The following is a 25,000-nucleotide window of genomic DNA, read 5'->3' on the forward strand; positions in this document are numbered from 1 at the left end:
GTTAGATCCTCAGTATCTGATGTGAGTGTGTCTCTGCTGTTAGATCCTCAGTATCTGGTGTGAGTGTGTCTCTGCTGTTAGATCCTTAATATCTGGTGTGAGTGTGTCTCTGATGTTAGATCCTTAATATCTGGTGTGAGTGTGTCTCTGGCTTTTTCACCTGTACCTTGAACATATTTTAGGCAAATCATTAATCATAGGGGAGCTACTGTAAGTCCACTAGCACAATCCTCAATGGACTTTAACAGTGTGTGTTTGCATGTGTGTACAGTGGATTGCGAAAGTATTCAGCCCCTTGGCATTTTTTCTATTTTGTTGCCTTACAACCTGGAATTAAAATGCATTTTCAAGGGATTTGTATCATTTGATTTACACAACATGCCTACCACTTTGAAGATGCAAAATATTTTTTATTGTGAAACAAATAATAAATAAGACAAGAAAACTGAAATCTTGAGCGTGCATAACCATTCACCCACCCAAAGTCAATACTTTGTAGAGCCACATTTTGCAGCAATTACAGCTGCAAGTCTCTTGGGGTATGTCTCTATAAGCTTGCTACATCTAGCCACTGGGATTTTTGCCCATTCTTCATTACAAAACTGCTCCAGCTCCTTCAAGTTGGATGTGTTCCGCTGGTGTACAGAAATCTTTAAGTCATACCACAGATTCTCAATTGCATTGAGGTCTGGGCTTTGACAAGAACATTCCAAGACATTTAAATGTTTCCCCTTAAAACACTTGAGTGTTGCTTTAGCAGTATGCTTAGGGTCATTGTCCTGCTGGAAGGTGAACCTCCGTCCCAGTCTTAAATCTCTGGAAGACTGAAACAGGCTTCCCTCAGGAATTTCCCTGTATTTAGCGCCATCCATCATTCCTTAAATTCTGACCAGTTTCCCAGTCCCTGCCGATGAAAAACATCCCCACAGCATGATGCTGCCACCAACATGCTTCACTGTGGGGATGATGTTCTCGGGCTGATGAGTGGTGTTGGGTTTGTGCCATACATAACGTTTTCCTTGATGGCCAAAAATCTCAATGTTAGTCTCATCTGACCAGAGTACCTTCTTCCATATGTTTGGGGAGTCTCCCACATGCCTTTTGGTGAACACCAAATGTGTTTGCTTCTTTTATTTCTTTAAGCAATGGCTTTTTTATGTCCACTCTTTACGTAAAGTCTAGCTCTGTGGAGCTTTGCAGCTCCTTCAGGGTTATTTTTGGTATCTTTGTTGCCTCTCTGATTAATGCCCTCCTTGCCTGGTCCGTGAGTTTTGGTGGGTGGCCCTCTCTTGGCAGGTTTGTTGTGGTGGATGGATTTAATGGATTTAATGGTGCTCTGTGGAACGTTCAAAGTTTCAGATTTTTTTTAAAACCCAACCCTGATCTCTACTTCTCCACAACTCTGTCCCTGACCTGTTTGGAGAGCTCCTTGGTCTTCATAGTGCCGCTTGCTTGATGGTGCCCCTTGCTTAGTGGTGTTGCAGACTCTGGGGCCTTTCAGAACAGGTGTATATAACTGAGATCATGTGACATTTAGATTGCACACAGGTGGACTTTATTTAACTAATTATGTGACTTCTGAAGGTAATTGTTTGCACCAGATCTTATTTAGGGGCTTCATAAATACGTTTTACTGTTGTTTTTACAGTTTTTAAGTAATTTGATTCATTTCACCTCACCAATTTTGACAATTGTGTGTATGTCCATTACATTACATCAGAATAAAAATCAATTTAAATTACAGGTTGTAATGCAACAAAGTAGGAAAAATGCTAAAGGGGGTGAATACTTTTGCAAGGCACTGTATGTGTGTGTGTGCCAGAGAGAGAACTCTCTAGGGTCCTTTTCTCTCCTTCCTCTGTCTTCCCTGTTAGATCTTGGCTCATATAACTAGGTGTGTGTGTGTGTGTGTGTGTGTGTGTGTGTGTGTGTGTGTGTGTGTGTGTGTGTGTGTGTGTGTGTGTGTGTGTGTGTGTGTGTGTGTCCTGTCAGCTGTTGGCTAGGCTGCGGACCGGCATGGAAAAGAGGCTTTTCTCCTGGGACATTTTTCTTCCGGAGTGTTCTGGTTCTGGAACAGGGACACAAAGGACCTCAAAGCTGCTGCAGACAGACAGATAGATAGACAGACAGAGACAGACAGGGGGCCTCGTGCCAGCCCTGGCGTCCTTACAGTTGCCTGATCAAAACCGCCTTGCCGTACCACTGAGGCTGTGTAGACTAAAACCACTCTACTCTGCACTGACGTGTGTGTGAGTTTGTGTGTGTGTGGGCTTTTTATTTGCCAGAGAAGATTGGGCCACGGTCCCTTCTGTGCTCCCGTTTCTCTGACGGAAAAAGACTCACACTTGTACACACAGGCAGTGCTAAGGTCCATATGGGACTGTGCTAGTGGACTTAGATCCCCTATGATTCATTATTTTCCTAAATTGGGCCAAAATACAGCTGGATATGCCAGAGAGACTACATGAATTAACTTTAGTGATTTAATAAGAGAGAGTAGAAGAGACTAAATTAATGAACATTAGTGATTTAATAAGAGAGAGTAGAAGGGACATGTAAACTATGAGTGGTCTCTTTAGGCCTTTTCTCAACATTTTAGTTCTGGCACAGGTCCGTTCTCCTCTCATATCTCTATTTTTCTCCCCTCTTTCACTTCTTCAGTTTTCTTCCCTGCTCTCTCTCTCTCTTTTTCTCTCACCTGTTAATTTTGTTTCTGCTAGGTAATGTCTTTTTAGGTGAGGTTAGTTAAGTTGCAGTCTCTTGGTGTGTGTGTTTGAGTGAATTAATGGATAATACTTGGTCACATTTGATGTGAATGTGCCTTCTTTTTGTTTGCATTGAGAGGCATTGGTAGCTCAGTTCCTACTATTCCCTGAGCTGCAGCTCACTCGGTGATTGTCTGTGTGTGTGTGTGTGTGTGTGTGTGTGTGTGTGTGTGTGTGTGTGTGTGAGGTAATTTACGGCAGTGCCGAGGCGAACGACTCGTTGCTTGATTAAATCCATGACCTTCAGCACCGACACACGCAATCAACACACACTCAACACAAACACACGCTCGTCACACGCAATCAGAACCCAAAGGAATCCATCATAGCATTGATCCATCTGCAGACACACACAAAGCATCTATGGAATTGCGTTTCCAACACCCTCAATCTCCAGACTGTGGATAGGACATGTTCTCTTCAGAGGAGAATAATCACCCCATAATAATCACCCCATTCGGAAAGTATTCAGACCCCTTGACTTTTTCCACGTTTTGTTACATTACAGCCTTATTCAAAAATGGATTAAGTCGTTTTTTGCCCTCATCAATCTACATACAATACCACGTAATGACAAAGCAAAAACAGGTTTTTAGAAATTTTTTCAAATGTATAAAAATAAATATAACTGAAATATTTACATAAGTATTCAGACCCTTTACTCAGTACTTTGTTGAAACACCTTTGACAGCGATTTCAGCCTCGAGTCTTCTTGGGTATAATGCTACGAGCTTGGCACACCTGTTTTTGGGGAGTTTCTCCCGTTCGTCGCTGCACAGACATTTTCAGATCTCTCCAGAGATGTTCGATTGAGTTCAAGTACATGCTCTGGCTGGGCCACTCAAGGACATTCAGAGACTTATCCCGAAGCCACTCCTGCATTGTCTTGGCTATGTGCTTAGAGTCATTATCCTGTTGGGAGGTGAGCTTTTGCCCCAGTCTGAAGTCCTGAGTTCTCTGGAGAAGGTTTTCATCAAGGATCTCTGTACTTTGCTCAGTTCATCTTTTCCTCAATCCTGACTAGTCTCCCAGTCCCTGCCGCTGAAAAACAGCCCTACAGCATGATGCTGCCACAATTATGCTTCACTGTAGGGGTGGTGCCAGGTTTCCTCCAGATGTGACACTTGGCATTCAGGCCAAAGAGTTCCATCTTGGTTTCATCAGACCAGAGAATCTTGTTTCTCATGGTCTGAGAGTCCTTTAGGTGCCTTTTGGCAAATTCCAAACTGGCTGTCATGCACCTTTTACTGAGGAGTGGCTTCATTCTGGCCACTCTACCATAAAGGCCTGATTGGTGGAGTGCTGCAGAGATGTTTGTCCTTCTGGAAGGTTCTCTCATCTCCACAGAGGAACTCTGGAGCTCTGGTAGAGTGACCATCGGCTACTTAGTCACCTCCCTGACCAAGGACCTTCTCCCCCGATTTCTAAGTTTGGCCGGGCGACCAGCTCTAGGAACAGTCTTGGTGGTTCCAAACTTCTTCCATTTAAAAATGATGGAGGCCACTGTGTTCTTGGAGACCTTCAATGCTGCAGACATTTTTTGGTACCCTTCCGCAGATCTGTGCCTTGACATAATCCTGTCTTGGAGCTCTACAGATAATTTTTCAACCTCATGGCTTGGTTTTTGCTCTGACATGGACTGTCAACTGTGGGACCTTATAAAAACAGATGTGTACCTTTCCAAATCATGTCCAATCAATTGCATTTACCACAGGCGGACTCCAATCAAGTTGTAGAAATATCTCAAGGATGATCAACGGAAACAGAATACACCTGAGCATAATTTCATGTCTCATAGCAAAGGGTCTGAATACTTATGTAAATAAGCTATTTCAGTTTTTATTTTTAATGCATTTGCAAACATTTCTAAAAGCCTGTTTTCGCTTAGTCATTATGGGATATTGTGTGTATATTGATGAGAAAAACCTTTATTTAATCCATTGTAGAATAAGGCTGTAATGTAACAAAATGTGGACAAAGTCAAGGGGTCTGAATACTTTCCGAATGCACTGTATGTACCATTTAGCAGACACTTTTATCCAAAGTGTTACAGCACCTTCAGTAGTGTTACAGCACCTTCATTAGTGTTACAGCACCTTCAGTAGTGGTACAGCACCTTCAGCAGTGGTATAGTACCTTCAGCAGTTGTATAGCACCTTCAGCAGTGTTTCAGCACCTTCAGTAGTGGTACAGCACATTCAGTAGTGTTATAGCACCTTCAGTCGTGGTACAGCACCTTCAGTAGTGTTACAGCACCTTCAGTAGTGTTACAGCACCTTCAGTAGTGGTACAGCACCTTCAGTAGTGGTATAGCACCTTCAGTAGTGTTACACCACCTTCAGTAGTGGTACAGCACGTTCAGTAGTGGTACAGCACCTTCAGTAGTGTTACAGCACCTTCAGTAGTGTTACAACACCTTCAGTAGTGTTACAGCACCTTCAGTAGTGTTAAAGCACCTTCAGTAGTGGTACACCACCTTCAGTAGTGGTACAGCACCTTCAGTAGTGGTACAGCACCTTCAGTAGTGTTACAGCACCTTCAGTAGTGTTAAAGCATCTTCAGTAGTGGTACACCACCTTCAGTAGTGGTACACCACCTTCAGTAGTGTTACATTACCTTCAGTAGTGTTACAGCACCTTCAGTAGTGTTACAGCACCTTCAGTAGTGGTACAGCACCTTCAGTAGTGGTACAGCACCTTCAGTAGTGTTACATTACCTTCAGTAGTGTTACAGCACCTTCAGTAGTGTTACAGCACCTTCAGTAGTGTTACAGCACCTTCAGTAGTGGTACAGCACCTTCATCAGTGTTACATTACCTTCATTAGTGTTACAGCATCTTCATTAGTGTTACAGCATCTTCAGTAGTGTTACACCACCTTCAGTAGTGGTACAGCACCTTCAGTAGTGTTACACCACCTTCAGTAGTGTTACAGCACCTTCATTAGTGTTACACCACCTTCAGTAGTGTTACACCACCTTCAGTAGTGGTACAGCACCTTTAGTAGTGTTACACCACCTTCAGTAGTGTTACACCACCTTCAGTAGTGGTACAGCACCTTCAGTAGTGTAACACCACCTTCAGTAGTGTTACACCACCTTCAGTAGTGTTACACCACCTTCAGTAGTGTTACACCACCTTCAGTAGTGTTACATCACCTTCAGTAGTGTTACACCACCTTCAGTAGTGTTACACCACCTTCAGTAGTGTTACAGCACCTTCAGTAGTGTTACAGCACCTTCAGTAGTGTTACACCACCTTCAGTAGTGTTACAGCACCTTCATTAGTGTTACACCACCTTCATTAGTGTTACATTACCTTCATTAGTGTTACACCACCTTCATTAGTGGTACAGCACCTTCAGTAGTGTTACAGCACCTTCAGTAGTGTTACAGCAAATTCAGTAGTTGTACAGCACCTTCAGTAGTGTTACAGCACCGTCAGTAGTGTTACACCACCTTCAGTAGTGGTACAGCACCTTCAGTAGTGGTATAGCACCTTCAGTAGTGTTACACCACCTTCAGTAGTGGTACAGCACGTTCAGTAGTGGTACAGCACCTTCAGTAGTGTTACAGCACCTTCAGTAGTGTTACAACACCTTCAGTAGTGTTACAGCACCTTCAGTAGTGTTAAAGCACCTTCAGTAGTGGTACACCACCTTCAGTAGTGGTACAGCACCTTCAGTAGTGGTACAGCACCTTCAGTAGTGTTACAGCACCTTCAGTAGTGTTAAAGCATCTTCAGTAGTGGTACACCACCTTCAGTAGTGGTACACCACCTTCAGTAGTGTTACATTACCTTCAGTAGTGGTACAGCACCTTCAGTAGTGTTACAGCACCTTCAGTAGTGTTACAGCACCTTCAGTAGTGGTACAGCACCTTCAGTAGTGTTACATTACCTTCAGTAGTGTTACATTACCTTCAGTAGTGTTACAGCACCTTCAGTAGTGTTACAGCACCTTCAGTAGTGGTACAGCACCTTCATCAGTGTTACATTACCTTCATTAGTGTTACAGCATCTTCATTAGTGTTACAGCATCTTCAGTAGTGTTACACCACCTTCAGTAGTGTTACACCACCTTCAGTAGTGTTACAGCACCTTCAGTAGTGTTACACCACCTTCAGTAGTGTTACAGCACCTTCAGTAGTGTTACACCACCTTCAGTAGTGTTACAGCACCTTCAGTAGTGTTACACCACCTTCAGTGGTGTTACAGCACCTTCAGTAGTGTTACACCACCTTCAGTAGTGTTACAGCACCTTCAGTAGTGTTACAGCACCTTCAGTAGTGTTACAGCACCTTCAGTAGTGTTACACCACCTTCAGTAGTGTTACACCACCTTCAGTAGTGTTACATCACCTTCAGTAGTGTTACACCACCTTCAGTAGTGTTACACCACCTTCAGTAGTGTTACAGCACCTTCAGTAGTGTTACACCACCTTCAGTAGTGTTACAGCACCTTCAGTAGTGTTACAGCACCTTCAGTAGTGTTACACCACCTTCAGTAGTGTTACAGCACCTTCAGTAGTGTTACACCACCTTCAGTAGTGTTACAGCACCTTCAGTAGTGTTACACCACCTTCAGTAGTGTTACACCACCTTCAGTAGTGTTACACCACCTTCATTAGTGTTACACCACCTTCAGTAGTGTTACACCACCTTCATTAGTGTTACACCACCTTCAGTAGTGTTACACCACCTTCAGTATTGTTACACCACCTTCAGTAGTTACACCACCTTCATTAGTGTTACACCACCTTCATTAGTGTTACACCACCTTCAGTAGTGTTACAGCACCTTCAGTAGTGTTACACCACCTTCAGTAGTGTTACACCACCTTCAGTAGTGTTACAGCACCTTCAGTAGTGTTACAGCACCTTCAGTAGTGTTACACCACCTTCATTAGTGTTACACCACCTTCAGTAGTGTTACACCACCTTCATTAGTGTTACACCACCTTCATTAGTGTTACACCACCTTCAGTAGTGTTACAGCACCTTCAGTAGTGTTACACCACCTTCAGTAGTGTTACACCACCTTCAGTAGTGGTACATCACCTTCAGTAGTGTTACACCACCTTCAGTAGTGTTACAGCACCTTCAGTAGTGGTACAGCACCTTCAGTAGTGTTACACCACCTTCAGTAGTGTTACAGCACCTTCATTAGTGTTACACCACCTTCAGTAGTGTTACACCACCTTCAGTAGTGGTACAGCACCTTCAGTAGTGTTACACCACCTTCAGTAGTGTTACACCACCTTCAGTAGTGGTACAGCACCTTCAGTAGTGTAACACCACCTTCAGTAGTGTTACACCACCTTCAGTAGTGTTACACCACCTTCAGTAGTGTTACACCACCTTCAGTAGTGTTACATCACCTTCAGTAGTGTTACACCACCTTCAGTAGTGTTACACCACCTTCAGTAGTGTTACAGCACCTTCAGTAGTGTTACAGCACCTTCAGTAGTGTTACACCACCTTCAGTAGTGTTACAGCACCTTCAGTAGTGGTACAGCACCTTCAGTAGTGGTACACCACCTTCAGTAGTGTTACAGCACCTTCAGTAGTGGTACAGCATCTTCAGTAGTGTTACAGCACCTTCAGTAGTGGTACACCACCTTCAGTAGTGTTACAGCACCTTCAGTAGTGGTACACCACCTTCAGTAGTGTTACAGCACCTTCAGTAGTGTTACACCACCTTCAGTAGTGTTACAGCACCTTCAGTAGTGGTACAGCACCTTCAGTAGTGGTACACCACCTTCAGTAGTGTTACAGCACCTTCAGTAGTGTTACACCACCTTCAGTAGTGTTACAGCACCTTCAGTAGTGGTACACCACCTTCAGTAGTGTTACAGCATCTTCAGTAGTGTTACACCACCTTCAGTAGTGTTACACCACCTTCAGTAGTGTTACATCACCTTCAGTAGTGGTACACCACCTTCAGTAGTGTTACAGCACCTTCAGTAGTGGTACACCACCTTCAGTAGTGGTACACCACCTTCAGTAGTGTTACACCACCTTCAGTAGTGTTACACCACCTTCAGTAGTGTTACACCACCTTCATTAGTGTTACACCACCTTCAGTAGTGGTACACCACCTTCAGTAGTGTTACACCACCTTCAGTAGTGTTACACCACCTTCATTAGTGTTACACCACCTTCATTAGTGTTACACCACCTTCAGTAGTGTTACCCTACCTTCAGTAGTGTTACACCACCTTCAGTAGTGTTACAGCACCTTCAGTAGTGTTACAGCACCTTCAGTAGTGTTACACCACCTTCAGTAGTGTTACAGCACCTTCAGTAGTGTTACACCACCTTCAGTAGTGTTACACCACCTTCATTAGTGTTACACCACCTTCAGTAGTGTTTCATTTGTAACCCTTTTTTACACACTTCAGGTTGTAGACCCCATAGAAAAATAGAAATATAGAAATCAAATGATCTATGTCTTATTTGTAACCTTGTGTTTTCTAGTTCCCTCCTCTGTCTTACCTTGTAGACCATGTGTAGCGGCAGATTTCTAAGCCTGTTTTCTTGTTTACCTCTCTCCAGCATGCAGACCAGGTTCCTACAAGGCCTCAGCGACCGACGCCTACTGCACAAAATGCCCGCCACATAGCTCCTCCCACCTGGAGAGAGCCTCCGAGTGCGTGTGTGAGAAAGGTTTCCACCGCGCAGAGACGGACCCACGCTCCATGGCTTGCACACGTGAGTAACACACACACACACACACAAGAACACACATGCACACTCACTTTGATACACTTGTAAACAAGCACTTCCACAAAACATCAGTTGAGTCCATTGTCATTTCGTCTTCTTTGACATAGAGCCTTTTGTAAAAGTATTAATTCACAGAGAGCTCTTTATAATCATATCTGACTCACCACCTGAATACAGTATTATGTAGCAAAATGTAAAATGGTGTTTTTTACATTGGATGAAAGTAGAGACTCAGAGCTACAAAAATGTATATTATACACTGCATAGCATCGCTGATTCGGTGAGCGAGTTTATTAGCAAGTGCATCTGTGATGTTTAACCCACAGCGACTATTAAAACATTCCCCAACCAGAAACCGTGGATTGATGGCAGCATTCGGGCAAAACTGAAAGCGCGAACCACTGCTTTTAATCAGGGCAAGGCAACCGGAAACATCACCGAATACAAACAGTGTAGCTATTCCCTCCGCAAGGCAATCAAACAAGCTAAGCGTCAGTATAGAGACAAAGTAGAGTCGAAATTTAATGGCTCAGACACGAGAGGTATGAAGCAGGGTCTACAGTCAATCACGGATTACAAAAAGAAAACCAGCGCTGTTGCGGACCAGGATGTCTTGCTCCCAGACAAACTAAACAACTTCTTTGCTCGCATTGAGGACAATACAAAGCCACCGACACGGTCCGCTACCAAAACATGCGGACTCTCCTTCACTGCAGCCAACGTGATAAAATATTTAAACATGTTAAAACCCTCGCAAGGCTGCCGGCCCAGATGGCATCCCTAGCCGCGTCCTCAGAGCCCTGCGCAGACCGGCTGGCTGGTGTGTTTACGGACATATTCAATCAATCCTTATTCCAGTCTGCTGCTCCCACATGCTTCAAGAGGGCCACCACTGTTCCTGTTCCCAAGAAAGCTCACTTCCGTCATCATGAAGTGCTTTGAGAGATTAGTCAAGGACCATATCACCTCCACCCTACCTGACACCTTAGACCCACTCCAATTTGCTTACCGCCCCAATAGGTCCACAGACGACCCAATCGCAATCACACTGCACACTGCCCTTACCCATCTGGACAAGAGGAATACCTATGTAAGAATGCTGTTCATCGACTAAAGCTCAGCATTTAACACCATAGTACCCTGCAATCTTGTCATTAAGCTCGAGACCCTAGGTCTCGACCTGTGCAACCGGGTCCTGGACTTCCTGGTGAGGGTAGGATACGACATCTCCACCCCGCTGATCCTCAACACTGGGGCCCCACAAGGGTGCATTCTCAGCCCTCTCCTGTACTTCCTGTTCACCCATGACTGCATGGCCATGCACTCCTCCAACTCAATCATCAAGTTTGCAGACGACACTACAGTGGTAGGCTTGATTACAAACAACGACAAAACGGCCTACAGGGAGGAGGTGAGGGCCCTTGGAGTGTGGTGTCAGGAAAATAACCTCAAACTCAATGTCAACATAACAAAGGAGATGATCATGGACTTCAGGAAACAGCAGAGGGGGCGGCCCGATATCCACATCGACGGGACGGTAGTGGAGAAGGTGAAAAGTTTTAAGTTCCTCGGCGTACACATCACGGACAAACTGAAATGGTCCACCCACACAGACAGAGAGGTGAAGATTGCGCAGCAACGCTTCTTCAACCTCAGGAGGCTGAAGAACTTCGGCTTGTCACCAAAAACACTCACAAACTTTTGCAGATGCACAATCGAGAGCATCCTTTCAGGCTGTATCACCACCTGGTACAGCAACTGCTCCGCCCACAACCGTAAGGCTCTCCAGATGGTGTTGAGGTCTGCACAACGCATCACCGGATCACCAGGGGCACACTACCTGCCCTCCAGGGCACCTACACCACCCGATATCATAGGAAGGCCAAAAAGATCAACAAGGACAACAACCACCTGAGCCACTCCCTGCGATGTCAGTACAGGTGCATCAAAGCTGGGACCGAGAGACTGAAAGACATCTTCTATCTCAAGGCCATCAGACTGTTAAAACTTGTTATGACTGGGGGGCAGTATTGAGAAGCCTGGATGAATAAGTTGCCCAAAGTAAATGGCCTGCTCCTCAGTCTCAGTTGCTAATATATGCATATTATTATTACTATCGGATAGTTCTAAAACTGTTTGAATGATGTCTGTGAGTATAACAGAACTCATATGGCAGGCAAAATCCTGAGGATAAATCAAAACAGGAAGTGAGAAATCTGAGCTTGGTATGTATTCAACACAGTTCCCAATGAAATCCCCTTGATATATTAATGATGTTGCACTTCCTATGGGTTCCACTAGATGTCAACCATCTATAGAAATTTGAATGAGACTTCTACTGTGTTGTGGAACTGAATGAGAGCAGAATCTATCAGGTGACTGGCAGTCAGCCATTTTCTGATCACGCTCATTCCTCATGGTATCCACTTGCGTTCCATTGCTCATCAAGAAACAAAGGAATACTCCGGTTCGAACTTTATTGAAGCTATATGTTAAAAACATCCTAATGATTGATTCTGTACTTAGTTTGAAATCTTAGTTTGCTTATTCCGTAAGCAATAAGTTTTTTTGAAATCATTCACAGCGGTTGCATTAACTTCTTGACGCACCCCATCCCATCCCGTTAGCGGGATCATTTTCATCAACACCCACAGAATTGCAGTGCGCCAAATTCAAATAAAATTACTAAACATATTTAATTTTCATGAAATCACAAGTGCAATATAGCAAAACACAGCTTAGCTTGTTGTTAATCCACCTGTCATGTCAGATTTTGAAAATATGCTTTACAGCGAAAGCAATCCAAGCATTTGTGTGAGTTTATCGATCACTAGACAAAACATTATGAACACCTAGCACTAAAGTAGCTTGGTCAGAAAATCAGAAAAGCAATAAAATGAATCGCTTACCTTTGATGATCTTCGGATGTTTTCACTCACGAGACTCCCAGTTACACAATAAATGTTCCTTTTTTTCCATAAAGATTATTTTTATATCCAAAATACCTCCACTTGTTTGGCGCGTTATGCTCAGAAATCCACAGGCTCGAGCGGTCACGACATCGCAGACGGAAATTCCAAATAGTATCGCTAATGTCCACAGAAACATGTCAAACGTTTTTTATAATCAATCCTCAGGTTGTTTTTAAAATTTATAATCGATAATATATCAACCGGTGCTATCGCTTTTTCAATAGGAGAGGGAGAGACAATGGCTGCTCACTCTGTTGCGCAAGCAAAACTCATGCGAACACCCAGCTATCCACTGACGCGATGTTATCTTTCTCGCTCATTTTTCCACTCCTCTCATTTTTCTGAAACCATGTCTAAAGACTGGACACCTTGAGGAAGCGATAGGAAAAGGAATCTGGTTGATATCCCTTTAAATGGAGCAAAGGCAGGCTATGGAACATGGAGCTTTCAAAATAGAAGCCACTTCCTGGTTTGATTTTCCTCAGGTTGTCACCTGCAATATCAGTTCTGTTATATTCACAGACAATATTTTGACAGTTTTGGAAACTTTAGAGGGTTTTCTATCCTAATCTGACAATTATATACATCTGGTCCTGAGAAACAGGCGGTTTACTTTGGGAACGTTATTTTTCCAAAAATAAAAATAGTGCCCCCTAGTTTCAAGAGGTTAAAGCGTTTTTCCTTCGTATCTTCTGCCCTCTGCGCCTGACTCCACTGTAATTATATGCATATTCTAGTTTCTGGTCCTGAGAAATAAGCCGTTTCAAATGGGTACGTTTTTCATCCAAAAAATCAAAATACTGCCCCCTACACTCAACAGGTTAAAAAGAATTACAATAAAAATACAGGCAATCATTGAGCAGTGAGCACACGCAGAGCAACATAAGACAAGTGTAACGGATGTGAAACGCTAGCTTATTTAGCGGTGGTGCGCGCTAAATAGTGTTTCAATCGTTGACGTCACTTGCTCTGAGACCTTGAAGTAGTAGTTCCCCTTGCTCTGCAAGGGCCGCAGCTTTTGTGGAGCGATGGGTAACGATGCTTCGAGGGTGACTGTTGTTGATGTGTGCAGAGGGTCCCTGGTTCGCGCCCGGGTATGGGCGAAGGGAAGGTCTAAAGTTATAATGTTACACAAGCAAGACGTAGCATGCAGACAGAGGAACATAGCACAAAAAGCAACAAGACAAAATCCATAGAAGCAACACCTCACCTCACAAGCTACAGACAACATGGAAAGCGGCAATACACAATTTGGGATTATGTTCACAAATCTGATTGGCCTTTATGTCACGGCTGTTGGAAGGAGAGGACCAAAGCGCAGCGTGGTGAGCGTACATTTTCTTTATTTAAATCAAAATGACACCAAACAAAACAATAAATACTACAAACACCAACCGTAAAGCTCAAAAGCAAAGTGCTCTAAACAGAGTCAACTTCCCACAAACACAGGTGGGAAAAAGGGTACCAAAGTATGGTTCCCAATCAGAGACAACGACAGACAGCTGTCCCTGATTGAGAACCATACCCGGCCAAACACAATGAAATAGAAAACATAGAACACAAAACATAGAATGCCCACCCCAATTCACGCCCTGACCAAACCAAAATAGAGACATAAAAAGGATCTCTAATGTCAGGGTGTGACACTTTAGCCATGTCTTCATGTTTTTTGTGAAAGTGTGATAGGTGGTGCAGTGTGTCTGATGGCAGTGTATTCCAAACATAGGAAGCTCTCACAGAGAAAGCAGATTGACTAAATGTGCTTATCCTTAAGAGAACTATACAGTCACCTCTCCTGGCAGACCTTGTGGATCTGCTGCCATATGTAGTGGAAAGACCATTTAAGTCAGGCCTTTTAAGATCTTGAATACAAGACATGCGTCGGGGTATTGCACATTATTTTCCCAACTCAGGAGCTCATGCTTTCTGAGGATGTAACAGTGATGATAGCTTTTGGGCTTCCTATCAAGCACTTTGAGAGCCTGTTTGTAGACAGACTGAATGGGTTTTAACATTTACATTTACATTTAAGTCATTTAGCAGACGCTCTTATCCAGAGCGACGTACAAATTGGTGCGTTCACCTTATGACATCCAGTGGAACAGCCACTTTACAATAGTGCATCTAAATCTTTTAAGGGGGGGGGTGAGAAGGATTACTTTATCCTATCCTAGGTATTCCTTAAAGAGGTGGGGTTTCAGGTGTCTCCGGAAGGTGGTGATTGACTCCGCTGTCCTGGCGTCGTGAGGGAGTTTGTTCCACCATTGGGGGGCCAGAGCAGCGAACAGTTTTGACTGGGCTGAGCGGGAACTGTACTTCCTCAGTGGTAGGGAGGCGAGCAGGCCAGAGGTGGATGAACGCAGTGCCCTTGTTTGGGTGTAGGGCCTGATCAGAGCCTGGAGGTACTGAGGTGCCGTTCCCCTCACAGCTCCGTAGGCAAGCACCATGGTCTTGTAGCGGATGCGAGCTTCAACTGGAAGCCAGTGGAGAGAGCGGAGGAGCGGGGTGACGTGAGAGAACTTGGGAAGGTTGAACACCAGACGGGCTGCGGCGTTCTGGATGAGTTGTAGGGGTTTAATGGCACAGGCAGGGAGCCCAGCCAACAGTGAGTTGCAGTAATCCAGACGGGAGATGACAAGTGCCTGGATTAGGACCTGCGCCGCTTAGTGTGTGAGGCAGGGTCGTACTCTGCGGATGTTGTAGAGCATGAACCTACAGGAACGGGCCACCGCCTTGATGTTAGTTGAGAACAACAGGGTGTTGTCCAGGATCACGCCAAGGTTCTTAGCGCTCTGGGAGGAGGACACAATGGAGTTGTCAACCGTGATGGCGAGATCATGGAACGGGCAGTCCTTCCCCGGGAGGAAGAGCAGCTCCGTCTTGCCGAGGTTCAGCTTGAGGTGGTGATCCGTCATCCACACTGATATGTCTGCCAGACATGCAGAGATGCGATTCGCCACCTGGTCATCAGAAGGGGGAAAGGAGAAGATTAATTGTGTGTCGTCTGCATAGCAATGATAGGAGAGACCATGTGAGTTTATGACAGAGCCAAGTGACTTGGTGTATATCGAGAATAGGAGAGGGCCTAGAACAGAGCCCTGGGGGACGCCAGTGGTGAGAGCGCGTGGTGAGGAGACGGATTCTCGCCACGCCACCCGGTAGGAGCGACCTGTCAGGTAGGACGCAATCCAAGCGTGGGCCGCGCCGGAGATGCCCAACTCGGAGAGGGGGGAGAGGAGGATCTGATGGTTCACAGTATCGAAGGCAGCCGATAGGTCTAGAAGGATGAGAGCAGAGGAGAGAGAGTTAGCTTTAGCAGTGCGGAGCGCCTCCGTGATACAGAGAAGAGCAGTCTCAGTTGAATGACTAGTCTTGAAACCTGACTGATTTGGATCAAGAAGGTCATTCTGAGAGAGATAGCGGGAGAGCTGGCCAAGGACGGCACGTTCAAGAGTTTTGGAGAGAAAAGAAAGAAGGGATACTGGTCTGTAGTTGTTGACATCGGAGGGATCGAGTGTAGGTTTTTTCAGAAGGGGTGCAACTCTCGCTCTCTTGAAGACGGAAGGGACGTAGCCAGCGGTCAGGGATGAGTTGATGAGCGAGGTGAGGTAAGGGAGAAGGTCTCCGGAAATGGTCTTGCCCTCTTTGTGAAGAACATGCAGACAGTTTTTTTCACATTGAGATGCAAACACGGGTCAATGAGCCACTTTGTAACCTGGACCATTGCAGTAGTGAGTCAATGAGCCACTTTGTAACCTGGACCATTACAGTAGTGAGTCAATGAGCCACTTTGTAACCTGGACCATTACAGTAGTGAGTCAATGAGCCACTTTGTAACCTGGACCATTACAGTAGTGAGTCAATGAGCCACTTTGTAACCTGGACCATTACAGTAGTGAGTCAATGAGCCACTTTGTAACCTGGACCATTACAGTAGTGAGTCAATGAGCCACTTTGTAACCTGGACCATTACAGTAGTGAGTCAATGAGCCACTTTGTAACCTGGACCATTACAGTAGTGAGTCAATGAGCCACTCTGTAACCTGGACCATTGCAGTAGTGAGTTCTTGTGTAGCTTGTTGTTTGCTCTCTGCATGCTCATATTTCACTGTATCATCTGCATACATTTGAACTTCAGACCCAGTACAGACAGAAGGCAGATCATTAATGTACAGGCTGATCAGGAGGGACCCCAGTATTGACCCTTGGGGCATGCCCGCATCATAGCTTTGAGTGCTTACATATGCTTCTCATATGCTTACAATGATGTTTTGATTCTTGCTTGAAACAGTCACTAAGATTATATTTGGTTGTGATCTTTGCAAAATAACAATTTTGGATGCAGCAGTTGTTAGCTGAATGCTAACACTTATTGATCAAAAGCCATCAAAGAGCCTTTTTACTGGTTGAGGTTTAAGTGTTTTTTTTATATATAATGCAGCTGATTTTCAATGATGACACAAACATTATATTAAGCAGGACAGTCATACGAGCCTTAAAATCCAATTATAATCCAAATGTAGTGTGAAATGCACTCACAAGCAACGTGCAAATAGAGGCTTTTTTGCTGGCGTTCTGTAAGAACTCCCCCTTATTCTGTCACCAACTTGTGTGCATCGCCCTTGTACGTCAATTTTATTTGTACTTATTTAATTAACCTTTATTTAACTAGGCAAGTCAGTTAAGAACAAATTCTTATTTACAATGATAACCCCAGCCAAACCCTAACCCGGACGACGCTGGGCCAATTGTGCACCGCAATATGGGACTACCAATCATGGCCAGTTGTGATACAGCCTGACTCTATCAGATGACACTGATACCATGATTCATTGATACTCTCTGATACTTAGTGATGCTCCTGTATAGGATCTGTTTCTAAATCTGTCTGTCTGAGTCTACCGGAGATACTGGGCATCGATGGGCACCAACCACAAACCACATCCTGATGCATATCCTACAGAGAGAGAGCAAGAGAGAGAGGGGGGGAGAGGGAGAGAGAGAGGAGAAGAAGAGAGAGAGAGGAGAAGAAGAGGGAGAGAGAAGAGAGAGGCGGATGGAGGGAGAGAGAAAGGATTATAGAGGAGGTAAAGAGAGAGAGGATTGTAGAGGGGGTAGAGAGAGAGAGGATTGTAGAGGGGGTAGAGAGAGAGAGGATTGTAGAGCGGAGTAGAGAGAGAAAGGATTATAGAGGGGGTAAAGAGAGAGGATTGTAGAGGGGGTAGAGAGAGAGAGGATTGTAGATGGGGTAGAGAGAGAGAGGATTGTAGAGGGGGTAGAGAGAGAGGATTGTAGATGGGGTAAAGAGAGAGAGGATTGTAGAGGGGGTAGAGAGAGAGAGGATTGTAGAGCGGAGTAGAGAGAGAAAGGATTATAGAGGGGGTAAAGAGAGAGGATTGTAGAGGGGGTAGAGAGAGAGGATTGTAGATGGGGTAGAGAGAGAGGATTGTAGAGGGGGTAGAGAGAGAGAGGATTGTAGAGCGGAGTAGAGAGAGAAAGGATTATAGAGGGGGTAAAGAGAGAGAGGATTGTAGAGGGGGTAGAGAGAGAGAGGATTGTAGAGCGGAGTAGAGAGAGAAAGGATTATAGAGGGGGTAAAGAGAGAGAGGATTGTAGAGGGGGTAGAGAGAGAGAGGATTGTAGAGCGGAGTAGAGCGAGAAAGGATTATAGAGGGGGTAAAGAGAGAGAGGATTGTAGAGGGGGTAGAGAGAGAGAGGATTGTAGAGCGGAGTAGAGAGAGAAAGGATTATAGAGGGGGTAAAAGAGAGAGGATTGTAGAGGGGGTAGAGAGAGGAATGTAGAAGGGGTAGAGAGAGAGCAGAGTGTAGAGGGGGTAGAGAGAGAGAGGATTGTAGAGGGGGTAGAGAGAGAGGAATGTAGAAGGGGGTAGAGAGAGAGCAGATTGTAGAGGGGGTAGAGAGAGAGAGGATTGTAGAGGGGGGTAGAGAGAGAGAGGATTATAGAGGGGGGTAGAGAGAGAGAGGATTGTAGAGGGGGGTAGAGAGAGAGTGGAAGAGATTATGAGGCACACACAAGTACACCCAGTCAATCCCAGATCAATCACATTCATCGTTGCAGCAGGTGTGATGTGACAGGGGATATCAGCTGGAAATGAGAAACGACTTCTGCAGATGTCACCTGTCCTCGCCACACACACTCACACACACACACACACACACACACACACACACACACCAGCGCATACACAGGTGCATATGTCTGTCGCTCACTCGATCTTCTGTCTCTCCATTACTGTCTTTCTACATGCTATAATCTTTCTGTCTTTCCATCACTCTCTTTCTACATGCTATAATCTCTCTGTCTCTCCATCACTCTCTTTCTACATGCTATACTCTCTCTGTCTTTCCATCACTCTCTTTCTACATGCTATAATCTCTCTGTCTCTCCATCACTCTCTTTCTACATGCTATAATCTCTCTGTCTCTCCATCACTCTCTTTCTACATGCTATAATCTCTATCTCTCCATCGCTCTCTTTCTACATGCTATAATCTCTCTGTCTCTCCATCACTCTCTTTCTACATGCCATAATCTCTCTGTCTTTCCATCACTCTCTTTCTACATGCTATAATCTCTCTGTCTTTCCATCACTCTCTTTCTACATGCTATAATCTCTCTGTCTCTCCATCACTCTCTTTCTACATGCTATAATCTCTCTGTCTCTCCATCACTCTCTTTCTACATGCTATAATCTCTCTGTCTCTCCATCACTCTCTTTCTACATGCTATAATCTCTCTGTCTTTCCATCACTCTCTTTCTACATGCTATAATCTCTCTGTCTCTCCATCACTCCCTTTCTACATGCTATAATCTCTCTGCCTCTCCATCACTCTCTTTCTACATGCTATAATCTCTGTCTCTCCATCACTCTTTCTACATGCTATAATCTCTCTGCCTCTCACTCTAAGAAGGAGGTGATGAGATGAGCTTGTTTGGGTGGATTGAAAGGTGATGACAGGTTAGGATGTGGGAGAGGAGAGGCGTTGAAAGAGTTGAAAAGGGGGAGAAATAGGGGTGAGAGAGGAGTGTAAATTACAATATGGAAGAGCTGAGATCAGTAGAGAACACGAAGAAGGGAGAGGAGGAAAGGGGAGATGAGAGGATGTGAAGGGGAAGGGAGAGAGAGAGAGAGGGGAGAGGAGAGGATGTGAGGGGGAAGGGAGAGGAGGATAGGGGAGAGAGGAGAGGATGTGAGGGGGAAGGGAGAGAGAGAGAGTGAGAGAGAGTGAGAGAGAGAGAGAGAGAGAGAGAGAGAGAGAGAAAGAAAGAAAGAAAGAAAGAAAGAAAGAAAGAAAGAAAGAAAGAAAGAAAGAAAGAAAGAAAGAGAGGATGTGAAGGGGAAGGGAGAGGAACAGGGGAGAGGGGGAAGGGAGAGGAGGATAGGGGAGAGAGGAGAGGATTTGAGGGGGAAGGGAGAGAGAGAGAGAGAGAAAGAAAGAGAGAGAGAGGAGAGGATGTGAGGGGGAAGGGAGAGGACGACAGAGAAAGGGGCATACATTAGACTGCCTGTCACACATCATCTGCTGTCATCAGATAGGCAGCCTCTATTTCCCCCTGGCCCTAACCTGCTGCCCATTACAGAGGCCTGCCACTGGGCAGCCTGATCAGGAAAGGCCCAGGCTTTACAGGCCCCCTGGGCCTCACTACTCATCTTGCTGTTGATGAGATGTCATCAGCTCAGAGCCTGAACCACCATTTATCATCCCAGCACACACGAAGACACATATGCATATACGCATGCACACACATGCACACGCATACACACATATGCACACCATAGACGCAAACCATAGACACACACCATAGACACACGCCATAGACACACACACACTCACCGCCTCGCCCCTCTCTCCTCCTCAGGTCCCTGTTCTGCTCCAGAGAACCCCATCTCCACTGTCAACGAGACGTGTGTCACACTAGAATGGAGTCCCCCTCTTGACATGGGAGGCCGAGGCGACATCACCTACAGCCTCCACTGCAGGAAGTGCTCCGGCGACCGCAGGAAGTGCACGCCCTGCGGTAACGGCGTACATTTTGTGCCGAGGCAGTTTGGTCTCTCTGTGACTATGGTGATGGTCACTGACCTGCAGCCACACAGCAATTACAGCTTCACCATTGAGAGCCTGAATGGAGTTTCTGACCTGAGTTCTACACCCAGAGGAGCTGTGATAGTTAATGTCACCACCAGCCAGACAGGTAGGAACTCACAGCCATACATATATGCATAGGCTCGCATATAGACACACACACATTACAGCCTCAGTGTTGAAGCAGTCAATGCCACTCAGTAATGTTCATTGGACTACTGTCTAACACACACACATGAGCCCAAGCCCTTCAACCAGGGCTCATGACTATGCATCAGGCCTATCAGGCTCTGCTGAAGACTCTCAATTACTACTTGTTTACATTTGCTGCTCATTGGATCCAGCCACATATATGGAATGGAATGAGTGTGTGTGTGTGTGTGTGTGTGTGTGTGTGTGTGTGTGTAGGAAAGGTTGAGGGGGACGTGGAGTGTGAATGTGTGTGTGTGTAGGAAAGGTTGAGGGGGACGTGGAGTGTGAATGTAAGTAATGGGGTCCATGTAGGGGATGTGTCAGTAAGGGGTGAGAGGAGATAATTGGGAGAGGAGGTGAGGGGTGATGAGAGGAGGATAGGAGTGTGAGAGGAGGTGAGGAGTGGGAGAGGAGGTGAGGGGTGATGAGAAGATGTGAGGAGTGGGAGATGAGTAGAAGAGGAGGTGAGGGGTAATGATAAGATGTGAAGGGCAATCAGAGGAGGAGAGGAGTAGAAGAGGAGGAGAGGGGCAATGAGAGGAGGAGAGGAGTGGGAGAGGAGGTGAGGGGTGATGAGAGGAGGAGAGGGGAGAGGAGGCGAGGAGTGGGAGAGGAGGTGAGGGGTGATGAGAGAAGGAGAGGATTGGGAGAGGAGGTGAGGGGTGATGAGAAGATGTGAGGGGTGATGAGAGGAGGAGTGGGAGAGGAGAGGAGTAGGAGAGGAGGTGAGGGGTGATGAAAAATTGTGAAGGGTAATGAGAAGAGGAGACAAGGAGAGCAGGAGAAGAGTGGAAGAGGAGGAGAGGGGCAATGAGAGGAGGAGAGGAGTGGGAGAGGAGGTGAGGGGTGATGAGAGAAGGAGAGGAGTGGGAGAGGAGGAGAGGGGCAATGAGAGGAGGAGAGGAGTGGGAGAGGAGGTGAGGGGTGATGAGAGAAGGAGAGGAGGAGAGGGGCGAGGAGAGGAGTGGGAGAGGAGGAGAGGGGCAATGAGAGGAGGAGAGGAGTGGGAGAGGAGGTGAGGGGTGATGAGAGAAGGAGAGGAGTGGGAGAGGAGGAGAGGGGCAAGGAGAGGAGTGGGAGAGGAGGTGAGGGATGATGAGAGGATGAGAGAAGGAGAGGAGTAGAAGAGGGGGTGAGGGGTGATGAGAGGTTTGGGAGAGGATGTGAGGGGAATGAGAGGAGGAGAGGATTGGGAGTGGAGGAGAGGTGGAATGAGAGGAGAGAAAGAGGGGAATGGGAGATGAGGTGAGGGGGAATGAGAGGAGGAGAGGATTGGGAGTGGAGGAGAGGAGTGGGAGAGGGAGAGGAGGTGAGGTGAGGGGTGATGAGAGAAGGAGAAGAGTGGTAGAGGACGAGAGGAGTGGGAGGTGAGGATGAGGGAGGAGGTGAGGAGCGAGGAGAGGATTGGGAGAGGAGGAGAGGAGTGGGAGCGGAGGTGAGGAGTGGGAGAGGAGGTGAGGGGGAATGAGAGGAGGAGAGGATTGGGAGTGGAGGAGAGGTGGAATGAGAGGAGAGAAAGAGGGGAATGGGAGATGAGGTGAGGGGGAATGAGAGGAGGAGAGGATTGGGGGTGGAGGAGAGGAGTGGGAGAGGGAGAGGAGGTGAGGTGAGGGGTGATGAGAGAAGGAGAAGAGTGGTAGAGGAGGAGAGGAGTGGGAGAGGAGGAGAGGAGAGGAGTGGAAGAGGAGGTGAGGAGAGGAGTGGGAGAGGAGGAGAGGAGAAGAGCGGGAGAGGAGGAGAGGAGTGGGAGTAAAGGAGAGGGGCGATGAGAGGAGGAGAGGACATTTAACCTCGTTAACAGTTCCACATGTCTCCTCTGTACACACACATTCCTACCTGTGCCCACCCAGCACTCTGTGATGAGGGGGTGAAAGTGAAGAGATAGCGATGTATACCACGGAACCCCTCAGAGACACCCATCGGCTTACTCAGCACACACACACATGCACACACACGCACGTACAGATACAGACACACAAAGTCATTACATACACATGTGCACATACAGTATGTGACCCCTGTCTGTCTGTCTGTCTGTCTGTCTGTCCGTCTGTTTCTGTCTGTTTCTCTCTGTAGTGAGTGTGGTTAACCTATATCTCTGTCTGTCTGTCTGTCTGTCTGTCTGTCTGTCTGTCTGTCTGTCTGTCTGTCTGTCTGTCTGTCTGTCTGTCTGTCTGTCTGTCTGTCTGTCTGTCTGTCTGTTTCTCTCTGTAGTGAGTGTGGTTAACCTATATCTCTCTCTGTCTGTCTGTCTATTTCTCTCTGTAGTGAGTGTGGTCCTGAAGGAGAGGAGGAGTAAGGACAGTATCACTCTGGCGTGGCAGGGCCCTGACAGACCCAATGGAGCCATAGTGGAGTATGAAGTCATTTATTATGAGAAGGTGAGTCACATACACACCTCCATTTCTCTCTCCTTCTCTTCTCTTCTCCTCCCATCTCATCCTTCTCTTCTCTTCTTACTTAATGTCAGACTCAGACCTGAAAATCCCAGTGTGGACTCTCTAGCCAGTGTTTAATGGATCTGATAAGCACAGGAGTGCACTTGATTTAGCTCACTCTGCACATCGAACGGCCCCGAAAGGGAAGTGTATGTCCACCAAGTGCAGCAGGCAGGCTAAATAAAACAGGAACGTGTATGAAGAGAACGAGAGAGTGTGTGTGTGTGTGTGTGTGTGTGTGTGTGTGTGTGCGTGAGAGTGTGTGTGTGTGTGTGTGTGTGTGTGTGTGTGTGTGTGTGTGTGTGTGTGTGTGTGTGTGTGTGTGTGTGTGTGTGTGTGTGTGTGTGGGTGTGTGTGTTATTGGCAGGGATCAGTGGTAATATTCCACATTAACAGTGTTAATCAGTGTAGTGGAGCTCCTCTCATTAGAGAAGGTATCATAGGCACTGCAAGGAGGTTTCTCACTGACACACACACTCACTTCACATCTCTCTCTCTCTCATATATCTCTCTCTCTCCATCTATTTATCTCCATCTTTCTCTCTCTCTTCCTCTCCCATTAGAACCAGAGAGAGCAGAACTACACAGTCCTAAAGACCAGGTCCAATGTGATGACTGTAGACGGTCTAAAGCCTGGTACTACATATGTGTTCCGTGTCCGAGCTAGAACCGACGGGGGATACGGCAACTACGGAGGAGAGATAGAACTGGAGACCAGCCACGAAGGTCTCTTCCTCTTCCTCTCTCTCTGCTGTGTCTTTTTATTTATCTCTGTCTCCACCTATCATCCTCTTCTGGACTCTCTTCATCTTCCTCTCTTCTTTTACCTCTGCAATATCTCACCTCTACCTCTTCACCTCCATTAGGGCAGTCCTAGGGCTGGGCGATATGGACAAAATATCGTAGCAAAATATTTGTCTTATTTTTTACGGTATTTGATGGTTTCTGAATTAAACAAGTTTCTAAATACAGTACCAGGTAAACGTTTTAGAACACCTACTCATTCAAGGGTATTTCTTTATTTTTACTATTTTCTCCATTGTAGAATAATTGTGAAGACATCACAAATATGAAATAACACATATGGAATCATGTAGTAACCACATATGGAATCATGTAGTAACCAAAAAAGTGTTAAACAAATACAAATATTTTTTAGATTTTAGCTTTTTCAAAGTAGCCACCCTTTGCCTTGATAGCTTTGCTTTTCCAGCAGTCTTGAAGGAGTTCCCACATATGTTGAGCACTTGTTGACTGATTTTCCTTCACTCTGCGGTCCAACTAATTCCAAACTATCTCAATTGGGTTGAGGTCGGGTGATTGTAGAGGCCAGGTCATCTGATGTAGCACTCCCTCACTCTCCTTCTTGGTCAAATAGCCCTTACACAGCCTGGAGGTGTGTTGGGTCATTGTCCTGTTGAAAAATGAATTATAGTCCCACTAAGCACAAACCAGATGTGATGGCGTATCACTGCAGAATACTGTGGTAGCCATGCTGGTTAAGTGTGCCTTGAATTCCAAATAAATCACAGACAGTGTCACCAGCAAAGCACCATCACACCTCCCCTTCCATGCTTTACGGTGGGAACCACACAAGAGGAGATCATCCGTTCACAAACTCTGTGTCTCACAAAAACACTAATGTTGGTACCAAAAATCTCAAATTTGGACTCATCAGACTAAACAACATATTTCCACCAGTCTAATGTCCATTGCTCATGTTTCTTGGTCCAAGCAAGTCTCTTCTTATTATTGGTGTCCTTTAGTGGTGGTTTCTTTGCAGTAATTCGACCATGAAGGCC

General features: G+C 45.8%; 1 protein-coding gene across 2 annotated transcripts in view; it reads left to right on the forward strand.

The window, feature by feature from the left end:
• LOC115114713 (ephrin type-A receptor 3-like) overlaps positions 1-25,000 on the forward strand; it is a 229,942-nt gene that overhangs the window by 121,137 nt on the left and 83,805 nt on the right. For both annotated transcript variants that reach the window (XM_029643184.2, XM_029643185.2), the window contains exons 6-9: positions 9,317-9,472; positions 20,342-20,677; positions 23,029-23,141; positions 23,762-23,924. In XM_029643184.2, the coding sequence (XP_029499044.2) occupies positions 9,317-9,472; positions 20,342-20,677; positions 23,029-23,141; positions 23,762-23,924 (768 nt within the window). The remainder of the gene's footprint in view (positions 1-9,316; positions 9,473-20,341; positions 20,678-23,028; positions 23,142-23,761; positions 23,925-25,000) is intronic.

This window comes from Oncorhynchus nerka, linkage group LG9b (genome assembly GCF_034236695.1).
Source record: "Oncorhynchus nerka isolate Pitt River linkage group LG9b, Oner_Uvic_2.0, whole genome shotgun sequence".
Lineage (NCBI taxonomy): Eukaryota > Metazoa > Chordata > Actinopteri > Salmoniformes > Salmonidae > Oncorhynchus > Oncorhynchus nerka.